At 42.8% G+C, this 26,614-nt stretch overlaps 3 protein-coding genes across 4 annotated transcripts; 1 reads left to right on the plus strand and 2 right to left on the minus strand.

Annotated features, from left to right (window-relative positions):
• Positions 1-20: 20 nt before the first annotated feature.
• LOC9272454 (autophagy-related protein 13b) lies at positions 21-4,171 on the minus strand. 2 transcript variants are annotated; one of them, XM_015761685.2, is made up of 4 exons: positions 3,713-4,171; positions 2,274-3,584; positions 1,979-2,130; positions 21-632 (listed from the first exon to the last, which is right to left on the minus strand). In XM_015761685.2, the coding sequence occupies exons 2-4, from the start codon at positions 3,570-3,572 to the stop codon at positions 278-280; spliced, it is 1,806 nt and encodes a 601-aa protein (XP_015617171.1). In that variant the 5' UTR covers positions 3,573-3,584; positions 3,713-4,171; the 3' UTR covers positions 21-277. The 2 variants fall into 2 exon arrangements, with proteins under 2 accessions (XP_015617171.1, XP_066161448.1); XM_066305351.1 differs by having other exon boundaries at positions 2,274-3,599; positions 3,713-3,853.
• A 3,001-nt stretch (positions 4,172-7,172) lies between these two features.
• Positions 7,173-9,554, minus strand: LOC107279482 (uncharacterized). Its single transcript, XM_026021651.2, has 2 exons — positions 8,364-9,554; positions 7,173-7,560 (listed from the first exon to the last, which is right to left on the minus strand). The coding sequence occupies exons 1-2, from the start codon at positions 9,404-9,406 to the stop codon at positions 7,539-7,541; spliced, it is 1,065 nt and encodes a 354-aa protein (XP_025877436.2). The 5' UTR covers positions 9,407-9,554; the 3' UTR covers positions 7,173-7,538.
• Positions 9,555-9,743: 189 nt separating this feature from the next.
• On the plus strand, positions 9,744-12,297 carry LOC4349859 (cytochrome b-c1 complex subunit 6-1, mitochondrial). Its single transcript, XM_015759869.3, has 4 exons — positions 9,744-9,889; positions 10,989-11,073; positions 11,890-11,979; positions 12,100-12,297. Coding segments are annotated over exons 1-4 (210 nt in total). The 5' UTR covers positions 9,744-9,887; the 3' UTR covers positions 12,133-12,297.
• The last annotated feature ends 14,317 nt before the right edge of the window (positions 12,298-26,614 follow it).

Raw genomic sequence — 26,614 nt, forward strand, 5'->3', positions numbered from 1 at the left:
GAAATTCTACTGAACCAACATGGTTGAACTGAACCATTTGATTGCATCTCACTGCCTGCATGCGCTGCAGATAATCATTTCAGCTTTACAAAATCCCACAGCCTCAGATCATCTCAGAGCAGCTGCATGGATGGATATATATGTCATCCCGTAAATATATATAGAGTTGGTAACATCCTAGTAGCTACTAGCTTGCTTAAGGTATAGATAGTCAGCTAACGCGCGCTACATATATAATATATACAAAACGAAAACTTTCGTCATCATACTATATATGCTAAGGTTCTCCATCTGTGAGTTTCTCTCCTAGATTGGTGCCGCTGACCTGTGTTTTGCCGCGATTTAGTATTGATTCTTTAACCTCCCTGTATTTCTTCAGCTCCTCAAGGGCGTCAGTTGCCGTCACCGGTGTAGAACTTGATGCGATGCTGCCATGTTCCTCAGTCACGACCTTCTGAACTGACGAAGGTTCTTGAGGAACCACAGCAGCTGCATCTGACTGTAGGCCTTCTCTGAGGCTTGGTGCAGTCTTCAGCAGATGCACAAGAGCACCAATGGCTGCAGCTGGAGACCTTGTGGACGAGCCACCAGCATCTTGGTTCTTCTGTTCCTCCCTGTCTGAGATATCAGCCCTGGAAAATTGAGGAGGTTCCAGTTTTGCTTATACGAAGACTTATATAGACCCCAAAAGGTAATTGAAAAATCAGACAAGCAGTAAATCCACAATATAGACTCTTTCACTACCAAATTTCTTTGAGCATGTACTGGCCATTATGCTCTTCTTTAAAAAAGAAAACACCATCTTGCTCATTGCTAAGCCTTATAATAGCTGGATATAATGGGATACAATCAAATATGTAATTTGATAAATTTATTCCTAACATTAGTAGGCTAGCACAGGAATATTGAAGTATCTGGTTCAAGAGGTAAGCTATGATGACCTGTTTTAGATTGTTGAGTTAGAATAAGTTGCAATTTCTGGAACATTGTAGATAAATAGTTATAAAAAAAAGCTAAAAGTAGTTAATAGACACAGATTGTCCTGTACAGGGTAAATGGAGGGTGGGCTAAGATAATTATTACATGATAAAAGGATAATTTGTGCAGTGACATTATAAAGTAACAGGCTAGAGATTGTCAGCTCCTCAGTTGAAGCTATATCAGTTTAGTAGAATTAAGACCGTAAGCTGCAAATAAGTTAGGTGCAGGAAACAAGTAGAGGATTTTAAGACAACTGACCTTCATTTTGAATATTTGATTTATATCTACAAAATCATCTCAGTTCCATGCCTAAATATTAAAATTGATGTACATTTCTATCAATTATCTTTCCTAAAAAAACCACTCTGGTTTGGGTTCCAGTTCATAGTTTGCACTGTACATTGAAATCTAGCCTGTAATGCAATTCATATTCTTATATTAATTTTTCAATGTAAATTACTATTCTCATTAGTCACCAGAACATACACGTGAACAGGAAAAATATAAAATTAAGCAAATGTCGGAAATAAGAAACTAAGGAATAACATAAATTAATGAATAGTAGTTCAAGAGTACAATAAAGGAAGAAACATTATATTGCCAATTAGTATGAGAAATAGATTTTTTTTTCTGGTTCAGGTAACATTGAGACAAGAAATTATGTGACTATTGAGCATCTAATCTAGAATCTTGAAGCAAGCATAGTGCCTCTTCAGTTCTCATTAAGAAGAGCCCACTTTGAATTAATGAATAAATTTTTAACTATAATCAAATGCAACAATAAGGTTCACAGGCCTTAATGAGCATTACAAAAATATAGCATAACCGTCTTTAATTTGAAGAAAACTACATAGAACACATTTCTGCATTGCCTGAAATTAAATAACCCTTTCTTGGAGCATGTGCATATTAAGGGCATCATTCTGGAAATACTCAGGTGTCAGGCATAGTCTCACAAACTACATACTATTTCAATTAGGTGACTAGGAAAGAATACCTGTTAAGCTGATCAATTATGGTGTCTCTATCTTCCCATGCAAAAACCAATTCATGTTCATCCAGTTCATCCATAATAAAAAGTTTACTTGATGTCCGAGTCAATTTCAGTCCATGAAAGTATCCCAAATCATATTTACTGTAAGATAATACCTAGGGCAGAAAGCAGAACAAGAAAATCATCAGCCAAAAATCAGATCCAATTATCCTAGGGTAGGAATCTCATAATAAAATTATTGTTATTGGCTCATTGCAAATTTCACATGTTGCTTGAACAAATAACAGATATCAATTACCTTTTGCAAGGCCATGTCCTTTTCAAATTCACCCAACCTGACTAGATCCTTCCTTACATTTGAGTTATGATCAGGGGAATGTGCCAGGTTGTCATTGTGAGATGAGAACTGGTGCTTACCCTTCGAACATGGAGAAGGAGGCAACCCGCTACCTCCTCCTCCGCCTGACTTCAATGTGGGAATAGTAACTGGTGCACTCTCATATCGGAACAAAGGGTTTTTAGGGTAGTTAGCTGAAGGGGATTGGGATGGTGATGGTGACAATGGTGGTGATGGATAGCATTCTTCAAATGGTGTATATTTCTTCTGCCCAGAGGATGATGCATTTTGTGGATGTGAGCATGTTTTTAGAGAAACATGCAGAGGAACGCCTAGCTGTGGGCTTCCACGGGATTGTGCCTTAGTGGGAGAAGGAGATGGCGACACTGACGTTCCAGCTCCATGCTCAATACTCCAACTGTGCCTCCTGGTCATTGCAGCACATGCAGGTGCAATGCCAGCTGAAGGGAGGGAATTGAATTTCTTTAGAAAGTCAGTTGTGGGGCTCCCAACGTAATCCGTTATGATCTCTGGTGGCATTGGTGATGTAGGTTCTGAAGCTGCCACCACCTCCAACACTGGCACATAAGAAACTGACAAGCTCAATCGGCCAAACAGAGTTTCAATTGGAGCAAATGCATAGTGTTTCATCTCTGCATCCTCTGCCCGGGTGAATGGCTCAACAAATGAAGATATCTTGTGTGACAGGTTGAGAGGACGGATTCTCCCAGATGAGTTCAGTTCCCTGAAGAGACTGTATGCTGGCAAGAGCCTGACGAGCAGATGCAATGACCGGAGTAACACTGTCGATCCCTGGTAGGTAGCCCTGTACAAGCTATGATCCTCAGCCGAGCTGTTCCTAGACTTCCTGCCATTGTTCTTGCTGCCATTACCATTGCCACCGCCAGACTTGCGAGCTTCATACTGTATCACCCACCTCTCTATTATCTTCCCACTCCCAGCAGCTGTGTTGCTGGTGCTGTCCCGGCATAAGAGGACAATGTCAATGACCAACGGCTCAAGGTTGCTCTGCCGCCACAGGTCAAAGTTCTCGAGCACAGCCGGGCAGTCCCGGAGCGCAAGGTTGAACCACCGGTCGCGTGGCTGGCTCCCGGACAGCGGCGAGGACGGTGGCGAGGGCCGCGTGAAGTTGCGCGACGACTCGTACGGAGAGCGCGACTCCAGTATGATGTGGAGGCTCTTGGCGAAAAACTCGGTGATCACTTGCTCCACCATGGGTGGCTCCGCGGCAGCAGCCATGGTATCAAACACCTAGTGTGGGTGCATCTGGGTTCAGCTAATTTTGCTTTCTTTGGGAAAAAAAACTATGCTATTAATTCGAGCTGCGTCTCCAATCTTCGCCACGCCGGTGGCGGAGGGAGAAGAAGAACGAGTAATACCTTATCCGGAGCCAATCTCGCGGTTGCCGTCGCGTGGTGAGATCGGGGAACTCGTAGACTTGCGCCCACACTCAGCGAGGAGGAGGATCCGATTCCGAACCACTTATCTAGTTCGCACCGCTCGTCCCCCTCCCAATCTCCTCCTCTCCTCCATCAATCCACTCCAGCACAGGATTCCGCTCCACCCCAACCCAACACCAACGCCGCCCCTCCCCCACCCCCCGAAGATCCCCTCCGCCTCCGCGCGCCCCCCTCCTCCCTCCCTCCACGCGGCCGCGGCGGTGCTGCCCTTCACTTGGGGGAGGCAAGCCCTAGGTCGCGAAGCTAGAGCGGGCGAGCTGGAACGGGCGCGGGAGCAGCGCCGCCGGCGAGGAGGAGGGCGGGGCGGCGGAGACGGCGGAGGAGCTCCGGCGAGAGGGGGGGAGGAGGAAGGAAGGAGAGGGGCTTGTGCGCCCTTGCGCAGTTGCGCGCACACGGTGGGGGGGAGGAGGAGGAGGGGATCGGATGTGGGCCGTTGGATCTGGCTTGGACGGTGGATAGATGGGTGGTGCACACGTCTGACTTTTTCTCGGGTTTTTACACTGATTTGATCTTGGAGTTCAAACCGCCTAAACCACTATAAACCCTCGATTATTTTTTTCTTGAAGCGTAAAACCTTTGATTATAAGTAAGTCCATTTGAACTAGAGGAAAAAACTAAACTTGATTTTTGATGTTTAGGATAAAATCCGGTTAAGGTTTCAACTTTTGACCAAATCTCGTAGTACGGATATACAGAATACAGCGTAAACCGACAAAACTGATGAAAGATCTAGTACATTATTGGACTACATCTAAACAGAAGGTAATGATAGATTGATCAATGTTGATATGTGATGTCTCAATTAAATCAAGAGGAAAGTGCATGAGGTGGTCTCTAAAATTGTGTGGGTGTGTCACCGAGGTCCTTTTAACTTTCGAAATGAATTTTTGGATCCCTCAACTTGTCTCGGGTGTCATATAGATCCAAACGGGTTTCAACCCGCTCCATGTGCTGACGTGGCATGTCATGATGACGCCTACGTGTCAGTAGAACACATATGCCAGCACATATAGAAAAAATTAAGAATATAATTTTTCTCCTCTCTTTTTTCATTTATTTTTTCAAAATTAAAAACACCATTTTCTCCCCTCCCCCGTTCCCCTCTCTTTTTAAATTTAATTATCTCCTATATGACTGACATGTGAATCTCACTTACATGTAAGTGTTACTGTGGCATGCCACGTTATCTCATGAAGCAGGTTGGAATCCGTTTGGACCTATATGATACATATGACAAGTTTGAGGATCCAAAAAATTTTGAGAGTTTAGAGATATAAATGAAACATCCATGTAAGTTTAGGGAGTACGAAGGAAGGAGGAGCTAGTCTTACAGAAATAGAGCCGTTTTCATATTCTATTAGACTTAGAAATCTGGCCCCAAGCAAGAGAAAATATAACCAATTTTCGATAGTCGTCGGCCAAATTAACATTTGTCTCTGATCAGACCGGCCAATAAAGCACAATTAGATCATCTAATATCCAATAGGACCGTAACATGAATAGTGGTCTTGCCGATCTTTACACAGCGGCTACGATCTTTCCTAAGTTCAAAATAAATTTATTTTGAATTTAATCTCGTGCCAATTTTTATCGTCAATACTGAGCTAAAAATATATATAGTCTTCTTGCGTTTAGCTTGTTCATTTGCTGGTGCAGGTACCACTAACCAATGGTTCCCTGGCATGGACTTGAACAGAGCATGACGTGTTGCCAAGGATCATCCTAGCGGAGTAGATACCACGATAATATTCAGTACTCCCCCTCCGTTTCAAAATATAAACATTTTTAGCATAATGACAAGTTAAATATTTTCAACTTTGACTATTAATAGCAAAAAATATAAATCATGTAAAATTGATATTAACATTAAACAACCTATCATAATATGTAACTCATTTTATTTAAAAATCTTATTTTTATAGATATTGTTGGCCAAAGTAGCATTTCGGAGACGTATCAGAATCTAAAAATGCTTATATTTTGGTACGAATGGAGTATATATACATATGTTTGATGTTTCCTCGTAGATTGTTACCGGGTTACTTTACAGCCCTGTTTATTATTGTCGGTGGCTAATGATATATGAGAATAAGTTGTGTTGGTTTTGTGATTTCACTTGTACTTGCATCTGCACAAGCCCTTTTGTTAGGTGTGTGTTTACCTTTGCTACCACTAAACACTGATCCTATCAAGATGCATGTACCTTCAGTGCATGCCATCAAAGGTTACCATATATATGCCAATATATTCAACGAGTTACGAGTATAACAAGAGAAATACGTTGCTGTGTATATCCATTCATAGATAAAGAAGCCGGATTTATGTCCATTATCTAAAAAACAAGAGAAATACATGTTACAATTCTGATCCGAGTTCAAGCCAGATTCTGAAAGTTGTTCTGGTCATTGGCAACAGCGACCGGGTTGATTATTTTCTGAATCTGATGGATACAACTTTGAATTTCACGGAAGCGAGCACATTGGTTAACAATGACTCGCAACACGAGCATATATAACACAATTTGTACAGAACATGAATGAAAATTATCCAAATTGATGTGAGACAGACGGGTGCTTCTCGAGTTTACATCAAGACATCACACAATATGCATGATAGACAAAAAGGGTAAAAATCCATGGTAAAAACTGTGGTCGTGCACATGCTTAGTAAACACATTCCTTCATAATGCAATGATATCTCATGTTTTTCAGTTCTTGAAAATTCTAAAATAAAGGTTGATGCCTCGATCACGGTAGCCACTAAACATCAAGAAACAGATCAGCAACACAAATTCATATTGATCCACCCGATACAAGTCAATATCCTCTTCGATAGCGAACCCAAAACAAATACTCCATCCGTTTCAAAATGTTTGACACCGTTGACTTTTTAGTACGTGTTTGACCATTCGTCTTATTAAAAAAATTTAAGTAAATATTTATTCTTTTCATATCATTTGATTCATTGTTCATGTACACGTATATTTTTACATATTTCACAATTTTTTTGGATAAGACGAACGGTCAAACATGTGCTAAAAAGTCAACGGTGTCAAACATTTTGAAACGGAGGGAGTATTAATTACCAAGGTTCCATTACGTACTTAATAAGCTAACTAATGAGTAAAACCATAATTAACATAGCCCAATACATGTAGAAATGGACAAGCTACATGGTGTCCGGTGCACCGGGTAGCTCCATGTAGGAACGGGGCGCCATATTTCATTAACATAAGTATATTCAAGCATAACTTCCCGTGTAATAACATGATCCAGTCACTTCAATGTCATACGCAAGGAAGCATAAATACACACACTAACACATGAGGCCCAGCTACTTAATTAGTCATACCAGCATTCTAGAACCAGTTGATCAAAAATTAACTAGTTTAAAAGGAAACCACTAAACATCAGCATTCTATCACCAGTTCACAAGGAGTCCATTAGACATCACAGCTCCTCAATTCTATCACCAGTTCACAAGAATGCACTATACCGTGAGGAAGAGGAGGGATGCCAGATCACAAATCAAGTCACTTATCAAGGAATTTGAAAGGTATTGTTGAGGCAGGCATGAACAAACTTCAGATCATACTTGCAGAATATGACAGGTACTGGAATTTAAGGCTATAATAAGCTAAGTTTGGGACATATGCCAACTCATCAGGATGAAGCTAGTCTGAACTCCGATTAAGAGTACTGGTACGCCTGGCTTGTCTCCTCTCATGCTCCCACGGCGACATGCTCTAGGCTGGTGTCTTCTGATTCCTGTTTTGATGGTAGAGAGCATTATATCAATGTTTCAAAGAACAAAAAGAATGCAATCTACAATATTTATTCACATAGTAATTAACTCCATAGGAGATCACAACTAGATTGGTTTAATGCTTAAATTAGGGGCGTTTTGATTTTATATCAAAATGTGAGCTGCCAAATGACTTTCTTTTAAACCGGAAAATTAATTACTCATGATCCAAGATATTCGAAACGATTGATACAAACTGGACTATCAACCAGTAGTACAGGTTCAGACTGCACCGAGCAAACAGACCCAATTAAGCTGAGCTAACACATGAGCAACTCTATTACATTCTCTAGGCATATGGCTAATAACCTGAAAATTGATAAAGTTCGACGCCAACAAATGTTTCAGTTCCAGTGCTAAGCAGCCACAGATGAAGAGATCATAATCTATAGAAATCGCTGCTTGTTAATTTTACCATTGCCGCATCGGTTTCCAGATAAACTATATATACATGTTTTTGTTCCAGCCAAATCATTGGCTATATATGTCCAAGTTAAATTTTGTAACCATCCAAAACATTTCTATTACCCTACATGAATTTGGCACCTAATTGATAGCTTGTAATAACCAAATATATGAACAACTCTACGCTACTAAAAACCAAAATGGCACTTAATACATTGGGCTTGCCAGAAACAGCCCGTACATACTAGTGAACTTTGTGAACGTACATGAAAGTAAAATTCATCTTGCCAAGAACAGGTTGAGCGTGTATAGAAATCAAAATCATCTTGCAAGCGATGAACAAATTACGAGTGTTAATTACCTTTTGCAGCGTGCGTGGACAGCGAGACAGTAGCCGAAGAATCCAGCCATGGCGACAGCAGCGAGCCAGAAGAAGAGCACCTCAATGGCGACTGATCCCACGAGCGCGCCAAGTATCGCGCCCAGAACATACCATGCGACATAGCAAATGGGCACCCAGCAGAACAAGGCGTTGAAGGACACCAGCGACAGAGGGAGCGCCACGAATGCAGTCCACTGGAAGGAGACGAAGCATGTCTCCACCGAGAGCTCCTCGAGCACGGAGGAGATCCTTCCGCCGCCGCCGCCGCCGCCGTTGGAGAAGAAGACGAGCCACGCCATCCGCCCGACGGTGACCAGAGACACCAAGCCGAACATGAACGCGGCGTAGAACACATTGACCTCGCGGTTGCGCTCCTGCTCTTGGCTGATCAACGGAGGCATCGCAGCAACAGCACTGGGACACTCCTCGATGCCACGGCGCATCCGGTACTCCGCGACGGCGTAGCCGACCATCCCGGCGACGTAGAAGGTGTCGAGGTACACGATCGAGACGCCGGTGATGGAACCAACCAGCTGGGTGGAGGCGGCGGCCACAAAGGCGACATAGGAAACGCGGAAGAAGACAACAATTACACCTAGAACCTCTGACAGGGAGATGATCCAGAATATCCCGTACGAGCACGCGAGAATCGACCATGTCCAGATGAGCGATGTTGGCTTGTCGGCGGCGGCACGCCACAGCAGAAATGGGACGATCACCGCGTAGAGGAAAGAAACCATGGCCATGGCGAAGAAGACGAAGTTTGGAAGGCCGCAGGTGTAGTGGTAGGGGTGGTTGGGAGGGAGGAGGGCTATCCGCTCCCTCCGAGAGAGAGGGGGAGCTGGTTTCTCGCTCTCGGTTGATAGGACCTTCTCCTTCACCTCTCCGGCGGTGTCTCCGAGGATCTCCATGGCGGGGATGTCAGCGTCAACTGTCTTGCGGACGACGTCTTCTGCGACGCCGTCGATGTCCATGTCGGTGGGTGTGTCATCCGCTAGGCTCATCTCGTCGTCGATTCCCATGTCGGCGGGGGTCGGCCTGCCCTGCTCGCTCCCACTGACGATCGAGAGGCGAGCTTGGATTAGGGTTTGGATGGCGATATGCGGCGGCGGCGGCGGAGGCGGCGGCGACGGGAAGGAAGTAGCTGGGGGCGGCGCTGTTTCATCGACGGTGTTTAATCGATTTTGCTAATTGCCATTATTAGGCAGATTTTAAGTAAAAAAAAAAAAAAGGCCGAGCGGCCCAGCCTCCCGAGTTCACATTCTCATGGGCCAAAAGCCCAAAAAACGTGGAGCCCAATTCAGCCCATCTAGAAACACCACGTGCCTAAAGTCCTCGTCTTCCCCCAAATTTCCACTCGCAAAAGTCGCAACTCGCAACCCTAATCATCCAATTCCCACACGGACTCTGCTACCATCGGAGTCAGATCCATTCCTCCTCCCATTCTCGATCGCGAGGAGGAGGAGACCCCGCCCGCCAGCCACCCCGGATCCGTCGATCGCCATGTGGGTACTCCTCCTCCGCGCCTTCTTCTCTGCCTCCTCTTCGCTCGAGCAGCTTCTCGATCTCGTTGCGCGCTGTTTCTTGCCATCCGTGTGAATGTATATCTGTCTGTGTTGTCTATCTCGGGGTAGGTTCGATTTTTGCTTGTTGGTACGAGCTACACTGAGATAGTTGTAGATCTGGGTTTCTTACTAGGATTTTAGCGAGGTCGGGCATGGCCTATTTGGTCTGTGGAGCTGGTTGGCTACGCCTTAAATCGAGAAATGGCAAGAGGGAAAAATGCGTTGCTTGGTTATGGTAGAATGGGTCATGTTCTTGCTTGGTTTGACATGAATGAGATTGCGGAGCATATAGATTTCCAGTTCTTGGTTTATGGTAGACGCAATGATGCTTAGTTTCTCTTTGGAAATTGGAAGCTGGTATTTTGCTAGTGTAGATGTGCTGTTCAACTTGCTCCGATCACATTTACAGAGTGGCATGCTCCAATCACATTTGCTTAACGATGATGCATTGCGATGCATACCCTGTATGCTTGTGTGAAATCTTGATGCGAGGCGCTCTATTTGACTAAAGGATTAAGAAGCTTTTGTCTTAAACTTCATCTTATATTTAGTTGGGAGGGTCTTAGTTTCTTTTCTTTCAACCGCATAACACCTGCTGTGCGTTCAATCCTTGGAGACTGATCGAAGAATGCTGTTCCAAAATTCTAGAGATAGTCAGGAGATAAGAACTAATCTGGAATGAGACAAAATGCAACACTCCGTTTACTAGCCATCTGACTCTGAGATGGCACTGTATTATATCCATCTGCATCTCATTGTGAGGCATTATTTGTAAAGTTCAGATTAGCTTTAATTGGTAGCTGGGGGGTTCATTTTAAATCTGCATCTCCTGTTTGCTTTTGGCATGCCCCGTAGAGATCCTCCAGTTTGGAGTATCAACCTGCTTACCAGCTAATGTGGAATTCTCTGAAATTACAAAGTCTGAATTGAAATGCTATTTATACCAGAAAGATCTAATGTTCTCAAAATGTTATGCAAATGTCTGTTTTTAACCTTAAGTTCTCAACTTCTATGGTTTTCTAATGTTGTTTTACCTTAGGGCGGATGAAGAACCTGTTGATCCAAAGAAGTACCTTGAGGAGCGCTGCAAGCCCCAGTGCGTAAAGCCACTCTATGAGTATGAGGTGCGTCTGTGCTTGCTAATTTTCTTCTTTGGGGCTTTATTATCATGAGTTTCTTTTGGGCAGTGGGCACATGCTTCACTTGATGGAAGTGTTCATTATGGCATCACTATTTGCTGTATGGTTGATTAAGTTTAGCTCATGTAAGTTGGCAGGACTATAGAAAAGCTTTTATCTGATGCAATGCTCAACAGTAATGACATTGTGATAGTGTAACTGACCAAGCTTAAACATGGATTACTTCTTTGCTTCCATTTATCTTAAAAAAATACCCAAGCTATGGGGACAAAAATGTTTTTCATCACTTCTCAATGGGAATTGGGAACACATGACTTCTAAGACAATTCAAAGGTTTCCCCCATATATGCAACACCACATTGGATAACATAGTAACATTAGACTTATCCTTGGTGGGAACAGCCGAGGAGGCTTTACTGTTCTTTACATTGATCCGCATACCATTTTCTGGTCAAATGTTCTAATATTTATGTAAGTTTAATAAGTAGACTGTAGGTTCTTAAAATTTACAATATTTTTTTTTTGCGATTTCGACATTAGTGATGTCCAAACATAACTCTTATAGGTTTAACTGAATGTCACGATTCACAAATACCCTTATGATGTACAAGCTTAAAACCAGATATATGTTCAATTTTCTTTGATATTGTGTTGTAGTAATCTTCTATGCTAAATTTCGAGTTGCCAGCCATCATGATGTTCCCTTTCACCCTAGGCTCATAATATCGCGACGACTTAGCAATGATATGCGCTATGATGAATTCAACGCTTAAATCCTAATGGTGTTTGTATGGTTTGCAGAAGTGCGTCAAGAGAGTGGAGAAGGATGATACTGGGCATAAACACTGCACTGGGCAATATTTCGACTATTGGTCATGCATTGACAAATGTGTAAGTATCTGCATGTGTGTGTGCAATATCGCATATCTGGAACCAAACAAATGATTTATGGAGAAGCTCTGCATATATAAGCTAGGTTAATAACATATTTTCTGTGGGGTGCATCTGCAGGTAGCACCGAAACTCCTTGAGAAGCTCAAATGATGACCGGCTGCTACTTTTGGATCAGTGACTTGTTCTATTTGCGTAACCTTGTTCGCACTTGAAACTGAATGAGTTAATTGTGTCTATTGTGACTGTTTGGGTTTCATGACTTGTAATAAAAGCCACCATTTCCCATATCAAAGCATGTGGATTTATTCGGTCTGAGCATTGTGGACATGGATCGTCATTTCTGTTTTGGCATGTAATCGACCAGCATCGAGAAAAGAAAGAAAACTGTTCCAAGCATTTCTTAAACCTTTTCAAACCAGAATCATTCTGATGCCGGAAACAAGAACAATATCAGAATATTGGAAGTAGTAAGTAGAAACATGCTTTCTATAGTTCGGGAAAATGGAAGCAGAAATTACATTAGATACGTCCCCACTCAAACGTGTCACTATATATTAATATATCTGACCTAGTGACTATATACAGTTGGCATAAACGCTATATGAATACAGCCGGGGAAGTCATAGTGGAAGAGAATACATTCAACAAAATCTAATCACTCAACAAAAAAAAGTCCGAACACAGCCTCCGGCTGCTGAAGTAACCCAGCTAGTAAGTAAAGATCAACAAACTTTGTATAAGTAAAGATCGATTAACAAAATCGTGCATATTGTACTCTGCTTTACTGCTGAAGTAACACAGCTCAACCCATTGACTCATCTTGATGTTCAATGCATTCCACCCGGACCAGCCAGTATATTCCACATGTCCTCAATGCATTGACTCACCCTGTTCTTCAATGCATTCCACCCAGTTTGAAACATAGCGCAACAGCCAGTACAGAAACTCTGTAATGCTACCTTCACTGTATTCGTGAATGGAGTCCAGTTGTCGGTCTTCCACTGTATGAAGCTATTCCACTTGCCTTGAAGCTTTTCCGGGACAGCCCGAAGCCAATTCCAAATATCAACACAAAAGTTCCTGAGCTTGTTGGGGCCTATGTAACGACAGACCACCACAATGCTGGTAAAGACCAAGTTGGTTGCTGTCATTTCCTGCATGCACACATTAGAAATACTAGGATAAATACATTTATATATGACCCTTAATTTTGTTCCAAGTAAAATTTTCACCCCAAACATTAGAAAAATGGCAGTGACTCTACATGCCACACATTTCTCCCATCATTCTATCGCATAATACAGTGAAGGGATGTGAGGAGTAAAGATATGTTAAGCACATGATGTGCGGGAAAAATGCAAGTTAGCAACATATATAGCATAAAAATAATAGTGTGATTCTTTATAGGGCAAAAGCTAACAATAGAAACAATCATAATTAAGATGAAGTTTGTCTAGTTTTATAAGTGTAGGTGACAAATAGACATCGAGTAAAGTTGAAGTGGTAACAATAGAACTAGTAAAAAAAGGACTTATCCATTCTTTTAGTAGATTCCATTATCTCCCTTGAATTGCTGGAAGTCCATTTTCACCCTCAACGACAAAACTAATTGTTTTTCACCCTAACTTTTAAACTTGAACAAATAATAACTTGAACCATTCTTGGCAGAATCTAGAGGGGTTAAAACCTTGAATCACTTACCGCCAATGGCTTCTTCAGTGGCGAGCTCCAGTATCCTCTTACAGTGAAAAGCCAGCAGTCGAATGATAGCGTGATTAGCCTGATCAGAGCTGCCGACAACTTGATCTTGCGGGTGGTAGGCTCATCATCATTAAAATTGTTGTCCAACTGAAAAGGAAGAAAGACTAAATAAGAACAAAGCTTATTCAACAACCACATATAGAGTTTAAATGAGAGAAAGCCATCACCTACCCAACGGCCGATAGGCGAACTCAACATTAGCACAAATTGGATCAGACAACCTATGGCAGCAAATGCTCTTGGGATCACGACGTTATCTTCTGTGGGCACCAACTTAGCCTTGATGAACGTAAGGATAATAAAAGAGAAAATCTTGAAGATGACAAGGGCCATGATACTCTGCATAGGAGATTTTTTTTCAATGAATCTCATGTTTCTTATAAGTGTGAAATAACAGAATTCTTGAACCCTTATCCATACCTGTTTTTGAGCTTCTTTCATCGTGTAATTGTCATCACGTGACACCTTTATCATCACAAAGCAAAATATTCCAGCCATCTGTATGGCCACCCCAGAAAACTCTATCATTATGCGGCCCCAGTTTTCATCCAGATTTCCAATAAAGAGCACGAAGAGGAGCAGAACGATTCCAGAGTAAATCCCCTCTAACCACAGTGTTAGCGGGGTAAAGCAATCATAGAAAGTTGAAGCCCAATTTGTGGCATTCGAGAAGAAGACCCTGTATTCACAAATTCACCAATTATACATGAATGGATACAAAAGAAGTAAAAAAAAGGGGCATGCATCACAGAGTACATCATACTAGAGATATTTAACTATTAGCCACTAGCTAGACCCACGTGTCAGATATACGAGGGCCCACATGTAATTGACATATGGATGGCAAATAGTTAAACATAAAAATTTAAAAATGGCAATTAAAAGAGTTCCTAATTGATGATGCACATATAAATAGCAGTTTAGTCCATCAATAAACAGAGTATGGTAGATTGAAAAGGTAGCGTAACAAGCCTTAACTGCCTAACCAAACAATTTTAAGGAACTAATGGTAGATATAAGTATATAACATTGAGATACAAAATAAGTCAAACATTAAAAACCAGCTATTTATTTGTATTTTTCTATTTCTATTCCAATATGAAAAGCACCGGTCATACTCTTTGCTAGCTTCACCCAGGAGAAGTGTATACATGCTATCCTTAGTCATTTTCAACCATGTCATCCAATGGTCCAGATTTCAAGCTCCACCATGTGCCATGCAATCCAACAAGTGAACTCACTCGATCCGATCCTATCCCCTGGACCCTCGCAAACACATTATAAGGACCTGTTTGGCACAGCTCTACCTCCCAACTCCAACTTACCTAGAGAAGAAGCCGTGTCAAACGGTCTAGATCCTTCATTTTTTGGAGCGGAGCTAGCAGAGTTGCTCCACAAAATTGTACTATGGGGGTGGAGCTGGGTTTTTGCTGCTCCATCTCTCCACTCCACCCCAAAACACACATTACCCTTTAATTTTTAAGGTATTTACGCAAAAAATGTCATTGAACGACCTCAAACCCACCTCCTTACCCCTCTCTCTCTTTCCTGTAACCCTCACCTCTCCCAAATCCGGTGCGGGTAGGCGGCACGAGGGCGACGGCGGCGGCCCTCCGGCGCACACGGGCGGACAACGGGACCTCCGGCGCGAGTGGGCTGACGACACGCAGGCGGGTGGCGTGCGGGCCGTGAACCTCTGGAACGAGCAGACGGCGGCCCTTCGACACGAGTGGGCGAAGCGCGGGCGGCGGCTCTCTGGCGCGAGCGGGCGGCGCACGGCCGGTGTTTTTGCATTTTTCCTTTTTTTTTTCAATTTCAGATCTGGAAGAGAAATAGTGATTTTGCATGCATGTGGGTGATTCTATCACAAACATGAATTATCATATATAAATAAACATGAAATTATCAGATATAAGAAGCCATGGGCAGTATTGTCCATCTTTCCTCCCTTCTCTCTTTTAAGAGTTTTGGAACTGATCAATCTAACCAAACACTTTTAGATCATTCTCAGATCCTATAGGAGTTAGCTCCTACTGGAGTTGGAGTTAGGAGTTAGGATCCAGGCGTTGGAATTCTACCAAACAGACCCTAAGACTGTTTTACCCTGCCATCATCACGCCCTCCAAGCTCCCTCCTCCTCCAAGTTCCCTTGGCTCCCTCGACACGCTCTCTTGACGACCAAGAGATCGTCGCCATGCAACCCCGTCCGCCAGCCCACACAACTATCCTCCTCGTTGCCCGCTGTTGCCCTACTCGCCGCCTAGGCCATCCATCCTCACTGTTCTCCGCTCCAATAATTGCACATTGTTTATTCATAGGGCTTTATTTTGCACGTTATTTGTAGCACGGAAAAAAAAGCAGAGATTGTTTTTTAGTTTAGTTATAGAATGTCTCTCAACAAAGATATTGTGTTATTTAATCTATTCAAACTATGCAACAATAAGAAGCAAAGATATCATGCTATTTAATTGATTCAAACCTGAATTTGTTAGGATGGCATATACAACCACACAAAAAAATTTGAAGTATGTATAATCTATGTGCTTCTCCCATTTCAAGGTCCAGCAAATGTGAATATTTTACTTCAATTGGCTGTGGTTCGTATACTAGTAATATGCCTAAGATCAGTACATGGAAGTTTATGTTGATGAAGTCCTAAGTGAATACCAAGTACCGATAATGTTGGTTAATTTTGTTTTTCCAGTTACAAAGGGGTATATATTTTATAAATTTGGGTTAAAGAGGTTAATTTTAGCAGATAATAATTTTCAAAATTTCAATGCACTGATATATTTTGTGGAAAACGTGTATTGCACGTGCATGACTAAGTTAGTAATGAAAGAATGAAGGCCGAGTTTAGTTCCAAACTTTTTCTTCAGACTTCCAACTTTTCCATCACATCAAAACTTTCCTACACACACAAACTTACAACTTTTCCATCACATCGTTCCAATTTGAACTAAACTTCAAATTTTGGCGTGAACTAAACACACACGAAGAATAAAATAGGTAATCCAGAGAAGAAATCAGTGGAAAGTAAACAACAAGTCGTACTACATCAGATTTGGATAGAGGTCTCACAAGAAAAAAATGGCATGACATGTGTAAAAATATAATCAAACAATCATGTAAGAAAAAGAATGTAGTCCAGAAGTCCATATCAAATAAAAACACAATATAATTAATGTTACTCTCACTTCAAACAAGGTGTGTGTATTACACGGGCTAGCATCATATTATGTTGCGAAATGATCTAAGAGCGAAAAAAGAATGATCTATTTCTCCCTCCCCATTTCTCTACCTATTTTCTTTCCGTATGGGCCCGCTGATTATATATAACCGTACTACTCTGCACTCCTAGTTTGAACCCGCTATAAATCAATCAAACAGGAGCAATAATAACAACAAACCAACAACGCGCGCGCGTGTTCTTGAGGCAGGGGAAAACAACACAAGATACATATCAGCCATGCAACTAGCTAGGGATTGGGGTTTTGAACATTCAATCATGCAAGGCCAAAACTTTATCAGGAATTTAAACCATCCCAGTGCATCATGCAAGGCCAAAGCTTTATCAGGAATATATTTAAACCATCCCATCCCAGTGCATCTGGATCGATCGATATATATCAGAGAAGGATAATATATAGTACTACATACATGGGCAGTATAAAGTACAGCGAGCTTGTCCAAGTGAATATGAACTCGGCCCACTCGAGTGCTTCCTTGATCGATCGCAGGTAGAAGCCGTGGATGGGGTCGAGCAGGGACGCGAGAACGGCGAACACACCGATGATGGCGACCACCAGTAGGAACAGATATGCTAGGATCCCCATCGCCTCTAGCACCTCCGCGCCGCCGGCCGCCGGCCTCCACCCACCCGCCGCCGCCGCCTCGCACGCCGCTGCGGGAGAGGAAGAGGAGGAGGAGGAGGAGGAGGAGGAGGGCGCAAGAAGGGTTTAGCTGCTGGCCTTCGTGTTTTGTCGTCTAGTACGCCAAAGCCATCACCTGCTCGCTTTAGCCATCTCTCACCTGCTCTCGCTTAGCTCGAAACCAAGTTATTTGAAATGTAAACAAAGTTTGACCGAATTTGATTTTTTGTTTGTTCGGTGAAATAGTTTCAATATATACCGGAGGGTGGGCGAGGTGGTATTCCGTCATTCCTGAAATTAAAATGCATGTCCATAAAATATTAAAATCAAGTATTCAAGATAATTATACTACCTGGGATCAACGAATTTGAATTTTTAGTTAATTTTTGCCTATATTAACTGTATTATTAGTGTAACATTAACGTATTATATACGCTATATCTATACATATATTCGCCTAGCTAGGTACATATTACATAGTAGTACAGTATATATTAATTTATTCATCTGAGCAGCTAGCTAGAGCAATACTAGTCTTGTTTGTTCTTGGGCAAAAGGTAGTAGTGGTTCTTTGGCAAAAGGTATGCACCTTTCGGGGATTGCAGGCTAGCGGCTACTCTTTTTCGTGTATGTGTGTGTATCAGTGTATGTGAGAGGAGGAGGGGGTGTATGCAGGAGTATGCCTGTGCTTGCTGATCAGTCGATTGATGTTGTCACCATGGCTACCAGAGAGTTCAGAGGCAGGCAGCATTGGACCAGCCGTTCCTCCTTTGCATCAATCACATGCGCAGCTAGCTATGGACACAATCGATCGATCAATCGAATTAAGGAGCTAGATACCTAGGTGCACTTCCAAATTAACCATTCATAATTAAGGATAGGCATGTGTACATCTTAATAAACTTTACGATGCATCTAGTAATTCGTCTGATCAGCCATTATATACAACAAAGAAATTAAGATTTTTTTTTAGAACTAAGAAATTAAGATTTGATCCCGTTATTACATGTGACCGTCACGCACGCATGCACGTACGTAAGCATGCAGGAGCATGCATGCATCGGGCAATAATTAATTAATGTCTTCAATCGAACTTCCTTGATTTCCTTCCATATATTAGTAGTAATATGATTGTGAGAGGTTTGCTTTAATTAGAAATCTGCCGGTATAAATTAAGTTTTTCCTTACTAAATGCCACTCCAAATTAAGTGCACATGCTTTTTTTTTCCTGAAAAAGGAAGATGACATCAGAAATGTTAGAGTTTGACAGCGTTACCATCCTACAACTACGGCACAAGACATATATACATACTTGCGATGTCTGCCTCTCTTTTGCACATGCATTTTTTTAACAAATAACCTTGTGGATACCCAGTTATGCACGTATATATTCAGCTCAACGTCTTTGACTTTTGAATATACAACTTAACCATTCGTCTCATTCGGAATAAATTACATAATTACTCCTTTAGTCTTTAATGTTGTACATAATTACATATGTTTGCCCATTCATCATATTTAAAAACTTTGCGCAAATATAACAACAAGAAGCAAAAAATCATGCTCAAATTACCTTTATTAATAAAACAGATAACAACAATATATACAAATGATAATTAATTGTGTATTTATTTTAATAAAATGAATGATAAATATATTTAAAAAATCAGCCAAGTCGAACATAAAACCGGAGAGTACCATTTATCATTTTATTGTGAGATGTTTTACCATCTCAGAAGTACTTTAAACACGCATGGCTTAGTGAACTCCCTCTGTTTCAAGTTAAAAAATGTTTCGACTTTGGTTAAAGTCAAACTGCTTCAAGTTTGACTAAGCTTATAGACATATAGTAATATTCACATTACCAAATTAGTTTTATTAAATTAACAATTAAATGTATTTTTATAATAAATTTATCTTGGATTGAAAGTATTACTATGTTTTTTCTATAAATTTGGTCAAACTTGAAGCAGTTTGACTTTAACTAAAGTGAAAACATCTTTTAACGTGGGAGTACATTTTTGCATATTTACGTCAAAATCGTTGAATAAGATTTATGGTCAAACGTACATTGTATATACAGTGTGTAAAACAGGAGTAGTACTCATAGACAGTACGATTGCCCCTCTCCGATTAGAGATGTCGACCGACCATCGTCGTCCATGTATGGCGAGCTAGGCTAGGACGACCAACGGACAGTAGCTAGCTGATCATGCGACGAAGCAATGAGGGAGAGGCACGCTGTATGGACCATTGGCCAAAATGAACTAACCAACGTATACGCATGCTGCAGGCAGCCTCGATCTATGATCTGCAGGAGTCCAACGAGGCTGCACCCGGCCTGCACGGGGAGAGCATGGGCTCATCGTCTGCATACCTAGCTAGCAGCAGGTGGTTGACATTGTGAATCTTAGAGTCACCTGTTTGGTTGGGGACTAATATTGTCATTTTTTTTTTACTAAGGTAGCTAATCTTAATCTTGCCACACTTTTTGTAAAATGACAAACTAAACTTGGATAATGTTTGGCAAGAAAATAGAGTGTATGACATGTCACTACTGGAGAAATCATCTTTAGTCGATCAACCAAATTCCACAGTAGTCCCGGTCGCAATAAAAACCAAGACTAAAGATCATTTTTAGTTCTGGTTAAAAAAAATTTAGATCTTTAGTCCCGATTGGTGTATCAACCGGGACTAGAAGTTGGTGGGTATTTGAACCGGGAATAAATATAGCGGTCTTTAGTCCCGATTCTTACTCCCGGTTGGAAAACCGGGGAGGGTTACCAACCGGGAGTAAAAAGGGTTTCTCCACCGGTGTGTGGACCAGGTGGCTAAGAGTTAGGAAAAAATAAACTTGTGGCAAGAACCAAACACTGTCTACTAAAATTGTGGCTTGCCTAAGGTTAGATGTAGCAAATTTAGTTACCAACCAATGCAAACAGGCCCTTAGTTTCGTTCGTTTCTGATTTTATTAGACGTAGATTTTTTATATATAAGTTGCTTTAAAATATTAGATAAATCCATTTTTTCTAATTTTAAAATAATTAAAACTCAATTAATTATGTGCTAACGATCGATTTTCAAACGAATATACTGGCTGGTTTGGTTGTGTCGACTAACTTTATCTGTATTATTCACATGTTATAATATGTCAGATTTTCTGAGAGGCAAATTAGTTAAATACTTAATTAAATAAATCTAACGTTTCAGAGACAACAATTTATAAAGACGACGATTTAGATAAAATAAAACGACAGGCTTAATCCCATCGATGAAAGTTCACTACATATGAAACAAACTTACCAAAATACACTACTTATGTACAGTACAAAAATAGTTCTGGGCTGGGGGCATGGACTACTTATAGTGACACAAATTAAAAGAAACAACTTGCATGCTGAGAGGCTACACAGCCAACTTTGCAAAACACACAACTTTTGCTGGTGCGAAAGGAAGTTAGACATGCAGTATAGCTTCCTTTGTACTCTCTCCGTCCCAAAATAAATACAACCTAAATTTCCGTGTCCAACTTTAATCGTTCGTCTTATTTAATTTTTTTATAATTAGTATTTCTATTGTTATTAGATTATAAAACATGAATAGTATTTTATGCGTGACTTATGTTTTTTTAGCTTTCTAAAAAAACAAATAATCAAAGTTGGACACGGAATTGGCTCATGACTATGTTTATTTTGGGACGGAGGGAGGACACACTTGTGTTGTTCCCTTGAATCGAAACTTGTTTCACCCTCTGCTGTTGTGCACGGTGCACCCTTTGCGAAAGGAAGTGAGAGACTTGTTCCCCATACCTCTGCTGACTCCTATGGGAGATGATCTTGACCAGTATGCATCAGTGGAAAGCTTCAGCCTTTTTGCCCTCGCGCATACGCGCACCGGCATACATGTATGTCCAAATACGGGCGTATTTAAAATTTAAATGCCTATAGTAAAATTAAATGAAGAAATAATGTATTATTTTACTGGCTATTGATATAAACACCATATTTCATGTGAAATACATCTCATTTAAGTAAAGAAACAATATGTTAAAATCACTATAAAAAATAGAGTTGCCGGTGACTTGGCTGTGATCCGATGCAGGAAGATGAACTGTCCCGCTAGCTTCTCTCTTTGCATGAATCTCGAATGCAATCTAATGCACAAAACCACATCAGGCTCAAGTTGCGTTGTCTAACTTTTTCTTTCTAGCAAAATGGTTGTGCTTTGTAACATGTGAAGAAAAACTTAACGATTGATAACTACTCCTTTCGTTCCCATAATATAAGGGTGTGTTTGGATAATGGGAAATGGGGGGTGGGATTGGGATTGGGAAATGAATGAAGGGTTATGATTAAATGGAAGAGGGAGAATGAATGGTTAGGATTTAAAGATACCTTTTGGTGGGTTGGAAATCATTTCCATTTCCCATTAGCCAAACATTGCCTAAGGGATTGTGGAGGGGATGTGCCACTTCCTAGTACTACAAATTAATCTAGACACATAGTATTAGGAAGTGGCACATCCCTCCAAAATCCATTATATTATGGGACGGAGGGAGTATAATTTTATTATATATACCAACTCAAAATAAAATTCTTTTGGACATACTACTAAGTTTAAATAATAATAACTTTATTTAATGAGTCTGTGTTCTAACGCACGAGTATTTCACCGGAACAAAGCAACATAACTTTGTTACAATATCCATGGTTGGAGAATCACTTGAAATTCACATAAGCGCTGAGGATTAATTGATGTTTGCAAGATTAACTTTGTACTCGTTTGAGATGTCACACATCTAGAGGTGAAAACATCGAGTGTTCAAATGGATAGTGGTCATACCATATCCTACACCATAATGGATTTGGAGCATATGCGAATGTAGAGTGGATTGTTTCGGATGTCGGAAATGGTGCAGAATTAGTGCAGACTCAACCTGGAGATGGATTAAAATTATCTGATGTTACGTGTATATGCAATATACTCACTGAGGGAGTGAGCGGAGGATTCTTCTCCTTCTCTCTGGCGATGTCCTCCTCATCTCTAACAATCTCCGCGGTGTGGATTTCACGCTAATTGCCTTGTTGTCACCGCCATCGACGCTGTTGGGGATGTCGATGGATGTGCCCACCACACTCATTGCATCCGGGAAGGGGTCAGTCTGCTCGCTCCCTTGGCGGGTAGGTAGGTGCACCGTAATACTCCCTCCATCTAATTTTGATAGTCATATTTTCAAATCTGAAAATTTTATTTTTTATAGGCATATTTCAATCAACAACCTATCATCTTAATGACTTACTCAGATTTAATGCGTGACTCTCTATTCTTCCACACAAGATTGGCTACATGTGCATCGAGAAAAGTAAATATTAATGAATCGCTTGTTTACGAGGAATGACTAGTAGCATGTTTAAATAGATGATAAATAGAATTACTTATCCTTGGTCTGTGTACCAAGATGAAATATGACTATCAAAAGTAGATGGAGGGAGTAGTTCTAACCTTTATTGACGAGGCACTTTCATCAAGAACCAATGAGATAACATCATAATAAGCCGTGTTTTATGACGACCTTATGACGAAAGGACATAGGGCATGTTTAAAATTTTTCACGCTGTCACATCAAATATTTAGGCACATGTATGGAGTAGTAAATGTAGATAAAACCAATTACACAGCTCACCAGGAAATTGCGAGATGAATCTTTTAAGCCACCATGATTTGATAATATAGTGCTACAGTAAATATTTGCTAATGACAGATTAATTAGACTTAATAAATTTGTCTAGCAGCACTACACCGGATCACATCACCTGTGACGGGCCCTAACTATCACCTTTGACGGATTTGGGCATGGTCACAGATTAGTGGTCACTATTGAGTCCCAGTCACCTGTGACGGGTGCCGTCACAGGTGACAGTCACCTGTGACGAGCCTGTATTTTCCAGCCCGTCACAGGTGAGGTCTCCACAGGTCAGTCACGTGGTTACAACCCGTCACAGGTGACTTACCTTTGACGGGTACCTTACATTCGGCCCGTCACAGATAATAAGCTGTCCCAAACAAAAAAGAAATGCCTCAGCCCCGAACGTACGAAATGAAGAAAAACCAAATATATCTCAACATCCACACGATACAACAACTTTGCATTTTAATTAAATATCTGATAGCATCCAACATCCAACAAACAATTACACATGAAGCAAAAAAATGCAGGATACATCTAACAATATACATCACACAAGTATCGATCTCCACACAAGCAACAAAAGCCCCAATTTGAAATTTGGCAATGAACATACAAAATCAAGCACAAACAAATCCGGTGGCCGACGGTCGGTGGCGGAGGAGGAGGCGTCGGTGGAGGAGGACAGTCGGGAGGAGGAGGCAGTCAGCTGTCGGTGGAAGAGGAAGCAACGTCCGGCAATCGATGGAGAGGCCGCGGCGATCATGTACGACGGTCGGGAGGTAGGGGAGGCGTCGACGGCCGGATTCGCATCCCGGAGGCCAGATCCGGCGGCTAGCGGCCAGATCCGCGTCTTGGAGGCTAGACTTGGCGGCGTCGGCGGCCGGGAGGCGGGGGAAGGCACCGGCGGCCAGATCCGGCTTCCCGGCGGCCAGATCTAGCGACCGGTGGTCGGGAGACGACGGTAGTGTCGGTGATGAAGGCGGCGGTCGAGGCGACGGCGTCAGCGGCCGGAAGGCGGGGGAAGGCGTCGGTGACCCCAAGCTCCTGGAGGCCGATGGCTGTGAAGGAGGCGACTTTGGGCGGTGGGCGATGGAGGCGGCGACCCCGAGCTCCTGGCCTCCAACTGGCGCCGACGCCGGTGCTGCCTCCGCCCTTGCACCCGCCCGTGCCGCCTCCCCCTCCGGCCCCAGCACCCGTCGGTGCTGCCTCCCCCTCCGGCCCGCGCACCTGCCCGTGCCGCCTCCCCCTCCGGCCCTCGCACCCGCCGGTGCCACCTTCCCCTCCGGCCCGCGCACCCACCGGCGCCGATGAAGAGAGAAAGGGTAAGAGGATAAGAGAGAGAGGGAGGATGATGAGAGAGGGAGAGAGAGGGGGAGTAATTGAAAGAGAAGAGGATAAGGATCCCTGTGTGGCTGTGTGTGTTTGGGAGAGGATAAGGATGGATCGATACAGTTGCACGGAAAGAGGGCAGGGTTATGAGAGCTTTTTTTTTATCATCTTTGACGGACACAAAAAATTTGACCCATCACAGGTGACTTTACCTCACCTTTGACGGGTTTAATTTTTAGACCGTCACAGGTGACTAGTTACTTGTGACGGGCTAAATATTTTTGGCCCGTCACAGGTGACTTTACCTCACCTTTGACGGGTTCTATTTTTGGACCATCACAGGTGACTAGTTACCTGTGACGGGTTGCCGCCGGATGGCTCATCGATGACGGCATTCCGTAGGACCCGTCAAAGGTGACCCTTATCACTGACCAACACTTATGTCCGTCACAGATATACCGTCACAGGTGTGAGAATCTGGTGTAGTGCAGTTTCTTGGCGAAATCTATAATTTGTTTTGTTATTAGACTACGGTTACTTTAAATGTGTGTCAGTATATCTGATGTAATATGTGTGGCAAAATTTTTGCCAACTAAACAGTCCGGTAGTTGCAGAAGCTCCTGAAGTAGACCTTGTCATTCATAGATAGCTTGTCGCGAGGGAGGGCAGTGGCCAGAGCAGGCGAGGATCCAACCAGGGGCGGATCCAGCATGGGGGCGGCGGGGTCTCGACTCTCGAGCCCCCACTACTGCCGTGAAAACTATGAGAGCCCCACGAAGAGCCCACTAATTTTTTTTACCATATGTAGATAGGAGGGGGAATGTAACACTATCTAGTTTGCTAAGAACTAATCTATTTCTTTCTGGATCCACCACTGTATCCAACAACCACAAACGGCGAAACTAGATGCAGGTGGATCCAACAACCACAAACGGCGAAACTAGATGCCGTAGCTAGGGATCCAGTAAGCTCGTGTGTGCGGCAGGCTCGAAGGAGCATGGGACCAGAATTTTTCCCTTCTGCGCATACAAACCGTTGATGGGGATTAGGGGATGCGGCGGGAGTATGACTTGAGGGCCTTCCTATATATTCCTAGGACTCTAGTAGTAGGGACCCTGTACGTTGGACCTCTTTTTTTCTTTTTTTTGTTAATTGAATCCATGCCATTGTAAATATGCGTATTTAGATAAATGTCATTACAATTTATCTATTTATAACCGTGCCATTGAAATTTTACAAAATTAGAATCATGCCACTTCCGTCTCGTTCCAACCATCTTCTTCCGTTTTCTTCCATTTTTTTTCTCCCGTCTTCTTCCTGAGCTACCGATTTACAATGGCATGGCACAAGAAAGCATGGCGTGCAGCGCCCCGACGCAAGCATTGGCGTTGGAGAGGACGCGGCGAAGCTGGACGCCGACTACGGTGTCTCGTGCGCCGCGCCGGCCGGTGGACCTGGAGGATGCCTGCAACCACTGGCTCGGCCTCGACACGGACTCACGGAGAAGCCAAGCGTCACCATAAGCAACTAGGAGAAACGGGATCTCGACGCGGCGAAGGTCGAGTACGCCTGCATCGATGCCTACGTTTCAGCGCGAGCTCGGGGGGCGGCGGCCTCGGCGCGGGTGCAGTGGCCTCCGTGCTGGCGCAGCGTGGGCGACGGTGAACGGCGTCGCCATCGACACTGCCTCCCGCGTTCCCCTTCTCTTTCCTTTTCCTTCTTCTCCCCTGATGACTCTGCCATCTGCAGCGGCCGGGGAACGCCCGGATCGACGGCGCTGGCGTGGCTGTGCGGCTGCGGCGGCCGGGGCACAACGCGAGCAACGGCGACGCGCACCAGGCTAGTAGCTCGGTCATCCGGTGCTGCTCTCAGTTTTTTTTTTCTTTTTCTTTTTTCGTTTTCTTTTCTTCTTTGATGGTGCCAGTCGCCGTGGGGCGGTGCGCCGCAACCCAGTGGCTTGGCAGCCGCAGCAGCTCTGCAA

This window comes from Oryza sativa, chromosome 11 (assembly GCF_034140825.1).
Source record: "Oryza sativa Japonica Group chromosome 11, ASM3414082v1".
NCBI lineage: Eukaryota > Viridiplantae > Streptophyta > Magnoliopsida > Poales > Poaceae > Oryza > Oryza sativa.

Coding starts and splice junctions, on each gene's coding strand:
- LOC9272454 (XM_015761685.2), bottom strand. CDS start 3,572: ATGGCTGCTGCCGCGGAGCCACCCATGGTGGAGCAAGTGATCACCGAG. Junction 2,131..2,273: donor AGGACATGGCCTTGCAAAAG/GTAATTGATATC, acceptor TTTCTGCCCTAG/GTATTATCTTACAGTAAATA. Junction 633..1,978: donor ATAATTGATCAGCTTAACAG/GTATTCTTTCCT, acceptor TCAATTTTCCAG/GGCTGATATCTCAGACAGGG.
- LOC107279482 (XM_026021651.2), bottom strand. CDS start 9,406: ATGGGAATCGACGACGAGATGAGCCTAGCGGATGACACACCCACCGAC. Junction 7,561..8,363: donor GTCCACGCACGCTGCAAAAG/GTAATTAACACT, acceptor CCATCAAAACAG/GAATCAGAAGACACCAGCCT.
- LOC4349859 (XM_015759869.3), top strand. Junction 11,074..11,889: donor AGCCACTCTATGAGTATGAG/GTGCGTCTGTGC, acceptor TATGGTTTGCAG/AAGTGCGTCAAGAGAGTGGA. Junction 11,980..12,099: donor GGTCATGCATTGACAAATGT/GTAAGTATCTGC, acceptor GTGCATCTGCAG/GTAGCACCGAAACTCCTTGA.